General features: G+C 42.3%; 3 protein-coding genes across 3 annotated transcripts; all 3 read right to left on the bottom strand.

Annotated features, from left to right (window-relative positions):
• Positions 1-50: 50 nt before the first annotated feature.
• On the bottom strand, positions 51-2,849 carry LOC130507034 (uncharacterized). Its single transcript, XM_057001748.1, has one exon. It carries the CDS (start codon positions 2,847-2,849, stop codon positions 51-53), a length of 2,799 nt encoding a protein of 932 aa, XP_056857728.1.
• Positions 2,850-4,133: 1,284 nt separating this feature from the next.
• Positions 4,134-5,761, bottom strand: LOC130507032 (uncharacterized). The gene is made up of 4 exons (XM_057001745.1): positions 5,047-5,761; positions 4,685-4,777; positions 4,538-4,605; positions 4,134-4,463 (listed from the first exon to the last, which is right to left on the bottom strand). The coding sequence occupies exons 1-4, from the start codon at positions 5,743-5,745 to the stop codon at positions 4,271-4,273; spliced, it is 1,053 nt and encodes a 350-aa protein (XP_056857725.1). The 5' UTR covers positions 5,746-5,761; the 3' UTR covers positions 4,134-4,270.
• A 1,666-nt stretch (positions 5,762-7,427) lies between these two features.
• LOC130507033 (cytochrome P450 79B1) lies at positions 7,428-9,247 on the bottom strand. Its single transcript, XM_057001747.1, has 2 exons — positions 8,468-9,247; positions 7,428-8,129 (listed from the first exon to the last, which is right to left on the bottom strand). Exons 1-2 carry the CDS (start codon positions 9,245-9,247, stop codon positions 7,497-7,499), a joined length of 1,413 nt encoding a protein of 470 aa, XP_056857727.1. The 3' UTR covers positions 7,428-7,496.
• Between the last annotated feature and the right edge of the window lie 2 nt (positions 9,248-9,249).

The following is a 9,249-nucleotide window of genomic DNA, read 5'->3' as shown; positions in this document are numbered from 1 at the left end:
CTGTAACGAAGACGAGCGTTGGGGAGCTTTTCACTAAAAAAGGCTATAGGTCAGTTTTGCTGACTTAAAACCGCACCGATCCCGGATTTGGAGGCGTCTGTATGGAGTTCGAAGACAGCATTAAAGTTGGGCAAGGCGAGTATTGGCGTTGTACAGAGTTTGTCCTTGATCACCTGGAACGCGTGATCAGCTGCAGGCGTCCAAGAGAACTTACCATCGCGAATACAATCAGTTATGGGAGACATAAGACTGCTAAACTGAGGCACGAACCGGCGGTAAAAAGACGCAAGGCCATGGAAGCTGCGTGTTTCAGTCAGCGTTGTTGGACGAGGCCAAGAACGGATTGCCTCCACTTTACCTGGATCAACGGACAGGCCACGATCGGAGACAATGTAGCCCAAAAAGTGAACTTCATTGACAGCGAAGGCACACTTCTTCCTCGTGGCAAAGAACTGATCTCGGCGAAGGACAGACAGAACCTCTCGCAAGTGAAGAACGTGCTCAGCCATAGAGGCACTAAATATGAGAATATCGTCGAAATAGACGACCACAAATTTACCAATAAAAGGTCGTAAGGCCTGATTCATGATCCTCATAAAAGTACTTGGTGCATTGGACAAACCGAAAGGCATGACCATCCACTCAAAAAGACCTTCACGAGTTTTAAAAGCGGTTTTCCACTCGTCTCCTGGATGAACCCGAATTTGATGGTAACCACTTCGTAAATCAAGCTTGGAAAAGACTGAAGCAGAGCCAATTTGATCAAGTAGATCATCGAGCCGAGGAATAGGGAATCGATAACGTACTGTTATCTTGTTAATAGCTCTGCTATCAACACACATACGCCATGATCCGTCTTTCTTTGGAATAAGTAAAGCTGGTACGGCACAAGGACTAAGGCTCTCACGAACAAATCCTTTAGCTAACAAGTCTTCAACCTGCTTGCGTAACTCTTCATGTTCTGAGGGACTCATCCGATAATGTGACCGATTTGGTAAAGCTGCGTCTGGAACTAAGTCGATACGATGCTGAATATCTCTCAAGGGAGGAAGACCGGCTGGGAGATCATCAGGAAAGACATCACTGAATTCTGCTAACAGGTCGTGTAGTTGAGGCGGCACAGAAGGCGTGATAGAGGAAGCCGGAGAAAGTACGAGAAGAATGACCATTCCTGCCTCCTTCATTTGTGCCTCAAACGGAGCACGATGAAGCAACAAGGAGGAAGGCGAAGCTGCAAGTGTCGTTGATGGAGGGGAGGTTGACGCTGGTGGTGACGGTTTCAACACAAATTTGTGGTTATTAAAACGAAAACTGTATGTGTTATGGAAGCCGTCGTGAATAACACGGCGATCGGATTCCCAAGGACGACCCAAAAGTAGGTGACAAGCGTCCATTGGTACTATATCGCAGTATAAACTATCGTGATAAGAATCACCCACCGAGAATGACACCATCGTTCTTTTAGTCACTGAGACGTCATTGTCGTGTTGCAGCCAAGCCAACTTATATGGGCTCGGGTGAGATTCCTCTGTAAGTGAAAGTTTATTCACCGCCTCTGAAGAGATTACATTCTCTGAACTTCCCGAATCGATGATGAAGTTGCAGACCTTGCCTTTGATAGTACACTTAGAATGAAACAAGTTGTTTCGTTGAGGATTCTGAGATGTGCTATGTGGAGCAAGACAAGAACGCCGAAGCATGAGCAGAGAACCAGAGTCAGCTACGAGTTCTTCTTCGTCACAAGGATCATCATCTCCCTCCACGAGGTCGTCGTCATCATTGTTCTGTTCGTTGAGGAGTAGTCCGCGGCGACCTTTGTTCGGGCATGCTGATATGCGATGACCAGTTTCACCACAAGAGTAACAACGAAAGCCAGGAGGACGAGTTTGCTTTTGTGTATCAGCAGGAACAATCGCGGTCTCTGTGTTAGTGGAGCTAGTACCGACGGGCGTTGATGGCGTTGTTGCAGGAGGAGCACGAGTTTGTCTAGATGTTCCCCAAGCCGAGAATCCATTACGAGTTTGAGCTTCAATGGTAAGGGCTTGTTGGTGTGCTTCAGAGATTGAATCTGGTCTGAACAAGTTGATAGTGAATTGAATTTGCTGTCGTAGACCTCCAACAAATCTCATGACCAACTGTTGTTCTGTATCTTTGAGTTCCACTCTGTTGATCATCTTGAAAAATTCTGTCGCATATTCATCCACTGTTCGTGATCCTTGTCTCAGGTTCTGAAATTTCTGAAACATTAACTGATCATAATTGTAAGGAAGAAAATTTTTCTGCATCTCTCTTTTCAGTTTGTCCCATGTCGTGATTTTTGATTTCCCGAGGCGAGCTCGCGTTGTCTTAACCTGCGACCACCAGGCGGCTGCTCTTTCTCGAAACTGAATCGCGATGATTGGAACACATCGATCCAACGGAATTTGCTTGAACTCAATGATTTCTTCGACGGTGACAAACCAGTCCAATAAGTCCTCAGCTGTTGTGGAACCATGATATTCTGGAAAATTAAGCTTGAAACTCTTTTTCCAGGATGAGTCGTTATGTTCATTGTCGGAACCGGAGTCATCATGGTCGTAATTGCGACGTTGTCGCCGTTGTTGTTGTTGGTGTTGTTGTTGTTGTTGACGAAGAGGGGCGAAGGGATTTTCATCATCTTCGTCGGTGTCGTCATGTACAGACAGCTGATCGTTGCGACGGGGATGTGCAGGTGGAGTTTGACGGGCGGTCAAAGCGGCTACTGCAGTAGTTAGGGCGGCGATTTGTTGCTGGAGTTCGTTGACTGATTGCTGTGTAGCAGGGAGATCGTCATCAGCTTGATATTGCTGAGAACGAGTTTTACGAACCATTGTAGTGGTTGAGAAGATTTCGGAGCGTAGCAAAGCTCTGATACCAACCTGGCGCAGCGTACGAATGGGTTAACGGTCGATCTAGGGTTCTAGAGACCTGTTCTTGGATCGATTAAGGGTTTCTGGATGATAGCACCTTAAGACCAACTTCTTGTTGATGAATTGAATCGAATCTAACAAGGGATAAAAGCAAAGCTCTTCTTATAAAATCTAAACGTAACTAACAAGAAAGATAAAGCTCTGTTTATATACCCATCCATTGGACAATTCCCATGAGGATAAGAATATTATAAACCGTTATAAAAACTAAAACAAATAAAGATAAGGACATAATTTTAAAGAAAACCAAACAGATAAAGATGATGATTTCGAATCATCATATTGGCGCCAATGGAGGGGATGCTGCTGCATCACCCAGTGAGAAAAAGCTGCACGGTACACGAAAATTTATTACCGTTGTGATTAATTTACTTTGTTATTTTGCAGCATTAATAATTACACGGCTCAATGTTGTCACGCTAGAAACGGTGTTTTACAGAATTAAAACTGGTTTAGCACACACACTCTCTGGAGAGAGACGACTGCCTCACTGCTTCTTCTCTCGAACCAATCTTTGCTTCACTTCGCGTGGGAAATGGATTACTCCCGCGTGGAACTCCAATCTAGCATGAGCTTGTTTCAGCAAGATCGATTGGATTTTGGTACTGGGTGAGTAAGACAATTCTTGATTCCGCCCGAACCCATCTTATTCTTCTCGAGATTGACTTTGGTTCGTGTTTTGTGATTCCGCCCGAACCCATCAAAACTATTTCCATGTTTCAGGAGTTCAATGCCATATAAAAAAAAGATGTAAAAGGAAGGGCTCCAATGCCAGAATTTAGGGTTCCTGTATCGTTGCGGTATAGTGACTATGCTTAGGTATCTCAACTTGCACTCTTACTAACTGATCACCTCTCATCTTACTCTTATTCAAACACCGGAACTCCCTTTTTCGCCATTACAAGCGTCGTGCTCAGATCGGCTGTGACCCCGCCGGTCCTTTCAAATCCACCGTCGCATCAACCATTGGAACCATCAAAGTCGTCCCTAATATAGCATCTACATACGATCGATATCTTGCACGTATAAATTATATATTAGTATCATCTCCAAACAATTTGTTTGGCTAATGCCCACTGTAGAAGTATATCGGTTTAATTACGAAATCAGTCTCAAATTAGAAAAACATTATAATCTTCTAATTAATTATATGATTTTTTTTTCATTAAATCATATACAAATTAATTATCGGATCTTTTCCTTTCTTGATATAAAAAAAAGTATTCTTAGTTCCGACAAGAAGAAATGTCTTAACAGTAGCAAAGATAATAAAACACTTTAGTGACATGATTAAGGGAGAAGATGAGCGGCGCTTAATAACATCACTTGTTGAACTTGACTGGAGATATCAAGCTTGCTAACGCGAGTGTCTTGGCGTTGTCATTAGTAGGAATCATTGCGTCTGTGCAAAGAAAAGACTTGATGTGTTTGTACATCTCCTTTGGTCTCTCTTCATTAATCGCATGTCCTGTTTTCTTTAGTAGCACTAGTTGTGCTCTGTTTTCCCCAAAATGTCTGAAACATAAATCAAATAAGCATTAATCATATAAGTGTGTAAAATTATGGTTTGGTGAATGAGATAGGTTAACCTTTTCAATCTGTGTGCTAATTCCACTGGGAATACTTGATCTTCCTCTCCCCATATCATCAATGTAGGCTACAAAACTAGAACATTCAGTGATTATAGAGACAAATTAGATCAAGATTTGAAGATATATTGATAGATGAGATGGGACCTGTGTTATCTTGGGAAGATCTGCAAATCTTCTACCTTTATGTAGAGCTTCCACAAGTTCTTTCCTTTCTTGAAGATTATCTCTACACATCACCTTTTAACAAAGAAAGCTATACTATATATTATATTGGTCTAATAAAAATCTAATACCATGAAACTAAATAGGGTTTTACCGTAAAACATTTCCCTGGCAATCTCAAGGACCCATGAAAATGAATATACACAAGTACTAAACTATCATTTCATACAGGATCTATAGTTAACAACTAACAGTCAAACCTACCGTTTCAAGTATCCACAATCAATATCACCAAACACATAGTCGAAATGGAAGTGAACATTTTATGGTTTATGGAAACATACATGAATGTAGTCCATGGCAAAGCAAGAAGGGATCCAAACCGGAGGTTTGTAGAAAGATAACTGGAGAAGTCGCCTGAGCATCGACGGAGACTGAGGAAACAACAAGTCTGCCGCCTCCTCCGCGCTCTTCACTTTAAACATCCCATCCTCCACGTCTTTCTCCTCCAGCGCCACCCCGGCGCATATTAGCACCACCCGATCTATCCTCTCCTTAAACTGCGCCGCCATTGAGTACGCCACGAACCCTCCGTAGCTGAGCCCGGCAACAGTCATGGTCCCAACGCCGTGAGAGTCCATCACCTTCATGACGCAGCTCGCCTGGAACGATTCGGACCGGTCGGGCCGAGTCGTGTGCGAGTCGCCGAAGAAGACGAGGTCAGGCACGTAGACGTTGAACCGGGGGATAAACCGGTCGATGAACCGGTCCCACTGCCACATGGCGTTGGCTCCGATCCCGTGGAGGAGGAGGAGAGTGGGCTTGGCGTCGACGTGAGTCAGAGGGACCCAGCAGTGGACGACGGTGCCGTCTCCAAGATCGGAGGTTGATGATCGGAGACCGGCGCTAGAGAAGCTGTATTGGTAACATTTGTTACGGGAAGAAACGTAGCTGAAGCAACCAGCCATTGATTCTCTTCTTCTTCTCTCTTTGTCTTGTGACTTGTGAGAGTTTGCAGAGAGAAAGAGACAGAATCTAGACATGGGAAGTACAAAAAAGAAAGAAAAAAAGGAAGTGATTAAATAATTATTTTTAAGAAACTAGTATAAAATTGATAGTGATTGCGTGACGTGATATGATTCGCTTACCTTTATTTTTATTATATTTTCAGAAGCAAACAAAAAAGTTTTTTTCTGTTGCTTTCACAGTGAATGCAACTCTAGAAAAGAGATGTGTGGTCTCTTTTTATTTCGTGATTGAATTTTCAGAGCAATCAGTAGAGTCTGAGAGAGTAGCTAAAGATGAAAGTGGTCGTGGTCGACTAGTAGTTTTTTATATGTTGGTTACGAGTAGGTGTGTGGCCGGTAGATATTTTTGAAATTTAGCGGTTTAAGTCCAGGAAACCACTTGGCATGAAATGGAGATAATATATTTTGTTTTGTACAAAAAAATTTAACAATTTTTATAACAAAACTATGTATTGTTTGGAAGAAAAGACTAATGAATCATGTATTGTTCTGCTAAATATTTAATGGGCCAGATTGTTTTCATCAATTCCTCCTGTGATGATAAGAGCGTTGTATTTACGCAGAGATTCTAAGGTCATTCCAAAAAAAAAAAAAAGAGATTCTAAGGTCAATCTCTGATAACAGAAAATCACTCTAAAACGACGACCAGTAATAGCTTGTTCGTACAGTAGTTAGCAGCTCTGGGTTTGAACAAGAGACGGGCTCATTTCAACAATAGCATTGCGTTATCCACTGGCCTAGAAATTCTAGAATAATGGGAATTTTCGGAAATATATAACTTTGCTTATTCCTCCCTATTTTATGTTCACTGGAAATTCAAGAAGACTGATGTTTTTTTTAACACTAATGTTCTTAAACTTTATTAGTACATATTAGGCCTGGGCATTTTACCCGGACCCGAAGACCCGACCCGAAACCGACCCGAAAAAACCCGGTCCGGGTAGGAACCGATCCGATCAAATTACCCTATCGGGTCTTGTTGTAGAGGACCCGCGGGTCTTGGATCCGACCCGACCCGAACCCGAAACCCGGCGGGTACCCGAATTAATAATATAAATTAAATAAAATGAATCAATGGGGAGTCGAAGACGGGTTATTTGTCTACATAGTAAAGGGGTCAGCCACTAGGAGACAACCAACTATTGTTCTATCTCGCATAGTTTAGTATATATATACACATTTTAATATAATAAAAACACATTTTTTAAATAAAATGTCAAATATTTTCGGATATATTAATATTTTCAGATTTTTTTTTGTATTTTTAGGTATTTTTTAGGTTGAACCCGAACCGAACCCGACCCGAACCCGACCCAGAACCGAACCGATAAATTCTAGTTACCCGAATGGGTCCAACTATATAAGACCCGATCCGACCCGGACCCGGTACGACCCGAACCGATCCGGAACCGAAAATTTGAAATTACCATATCGGGTCCTAAACTCCTAGACCCGAAAGACCCGGACCCGAAAGGACCCGGCCCGAACCCGACCCGACGACCCGAATGCCCAGGCCTAGTACATATTATATTTTAAATATATAAATTATTGGATAGTCTTTTTATTATAGAAAGAAGAGATCTTATTGAAATTAAAAAAAAAAAGGTAAAGGAGACACAATTCAAGTATTGTCTCCAAAGGAACCAAAACCAAACACAAGTTTGTTCACAAATTAACCGATTATCTTCTGGTAACCGGAGATATTGACCAAACTTAGTGGTTATATAAGTACATCAAGCTATATAAAAATATATACGCCGTGATTTCTACTTCACCGTCGGGTAAAGATGCTCCGGCAATCTCAACTCACCTACCATAACCAACGGTTTAGCCAAAAACATATCATGACTAGACTCCATCAGCTCAACACGTGTTTCATTCTCCGGTAGCTTCCAAGTGAAACCTTGAAGAAGTCTTGCGAGCATCATCGTCGTCAACGCCGTACCTAAAGCCGGAGCAGCACAACCTCTTTTCCCGGTGCTGAACGAGATAAACCGGAGATCGTTCTCCGTCAAAGTAACTTCTGAGCACTCTTTTAGATGTCTCTCTGGTTTAAAGCTAAGCGGGTCGGCCCAAACTTTAGGGTTACGGCCCAGCCCATATCGGCTGAGAAGGACTTGACTTCCTTTAGGGATGTGATATCCGGCGACGGTTGTGTCGGAAAGTGCCACGTGTGGAAGGTTAAAGGCGGCGACGGGATGGAGACGGAAGGCTTCACGGAGAATAGCTTTGACGTAGTTTAGTTTTGGGATGTCGGATTCTTGGACAAGTCTTTCTTTTCCGACCACTCTGTCGATTTCTTCCATTGCCTTGCGGAGTATCTCCGGTTTGTTTACCATCTCCGCCATGGCCCATTCTACGGCGTTTGATGGATTGTCTGGCGCCGCCATTACGAGCTCCTAATGATCGAAAAGAAACAACGTTTTTTAGTTAATAGGGCTCTTTAGTCTTCACATCATGTAAATGAATACAATAATGCATGAAAAATACTAGTAGCACTTATTCGTTCTTTGGAAAAAAAATACACTAAAATAAATATATTGCAACTAACAATCAATTTGCATAAAGACATAAAGTTTATTTGTGTGGGGTTTGGGCAAAATACTGTTTTTTTCTTAAAATTTTTACTTTTTAGTTATTGAAAGTCTAACAAAAATTGATAGAAGCAAAAAAAATTAAAAACAAACATAAAATGGTATTTAAAAAGTATTTTCTGATTGCAACTTTGTGTTATTACCTTAATTGTGGGTTTGATTTCATCGGCGGTAAGCAATGGGTTGCCTTCTTCATCTTTGATAGAAATGAAAATATCTAGAAAATCCTCGATTTGAGTTCTCTTTCCTTCTCTCCACATCTTGATTCTTCCATCGATGATAGGATCATGATACTTGTCCATAATAGCACTTGAATCTCTCATAATCTTCTCGTGACCGTTAAGATCAAGTCCCGTGAGCATAGGTAGATAATCAGAGATACAAAAAGCAAATGTAAACCCTAATGCTTCAAACATAGCTTCCATATGATCGATGTCCTCGGCGGTTGGTCCACCATCAGGTGCGGTGTTTTCAGAGAACGTTCTTGTCCCGAACATGAGTTTCTTGATAGCATTTCCGCAGTAATGCCTTGTCACAAACCGGAAATCGATTGAGCCCGAGTTCTTAACCATGTTGTATACCCACGCGGTTAAATGGTCGTTTTCTTCGGCTCTCTTCTGATGAAGCCACCTGTGTCTCGCCGGACAAACTAGTTTCGTCATCACGACTTTCCTCATTTTCTTGAATTGTTCACCGAACGGAGTGATCACACATGTTTTGTAACCGTTAGAGAGGACGTTTTGTGCGTAAGTCATAGGTCTTGAGGCGAATAGAGCGTCTTGTTGCTTGAGTATCTCACGTGCTATCTTGGGGCATGTGACGGTGATCACGTGAGTGTTTCCTAGCCTCACGCATGCTATCTCAGTGTTTAGCTGCTTCATGATGCTGTGGAGCCACCGGAAAACTGGGCGGCTCTTTAGCATCG

This window comes from Raphanus sativus, unplaced genomic scaffold (genome assembly GCF_000801105.2).
Source record: "Raphanus sativus cultivar WK10039 unplaced genomic scaffold, ASM80110v3 Scaffold3929, whole genome shotgun sequence".
In the NCBI taxonomy this organism is placed as follows: Eukaryota; Viridiplantae; Streptophyta; class Magnoliopsida; order Brassicales; family Brassicaceae; genus Raphanus; species Raphanus sativus.
This window is presented reverse-complemented; position numbering and strand designations above follow the sequence as displayed.

Bases quoted from the DNA above. Each gene is read 5' to 3' on its own strand.
- LOC130507034 (XM_057001748.1), bottom strand. From the start codon at position 2,849: ATGGTTCGTAAAACTCGTTCTCAGCAATATCAAGCTGATGACGATCTC.
- LOC130507032 (XM_057001745.1), bottom strand. From the start codon at position 5,745: ATGTCTAGATTCTGTCTCTTTCTCTCTGCAAACTCTCACAAGTCACAA. The intron at 4,606-4,684 runs GTCCCATCTCAT...CTAGTTTTGTAG, and splicing joins ATCTTCCCAAGATAACACAG to CCTACATTGATGATATGGGG. The intron at 4,464-4,537 runs GTTAACCTATCT...TTTATGTTTCAG, and splicing joins TTAGCACACAGATTGAAAAG to ACATTTTGGGGAAAACAGAG.
- LOC130507033 (XM_057001747.1), bottom strand. From the start codon at position 9,247: ATGCTAAAGAGCCGCCCAGTTTTCCGGTGGCTCCACAGCATCATGAAG. The intron at 8,130-8,467 runs GTAATAACACAA...TTCGATCATTAG, and splicing joins AAATCAAACCCACAATTAAG to GAGCTCGTAATGGCGGCGCC.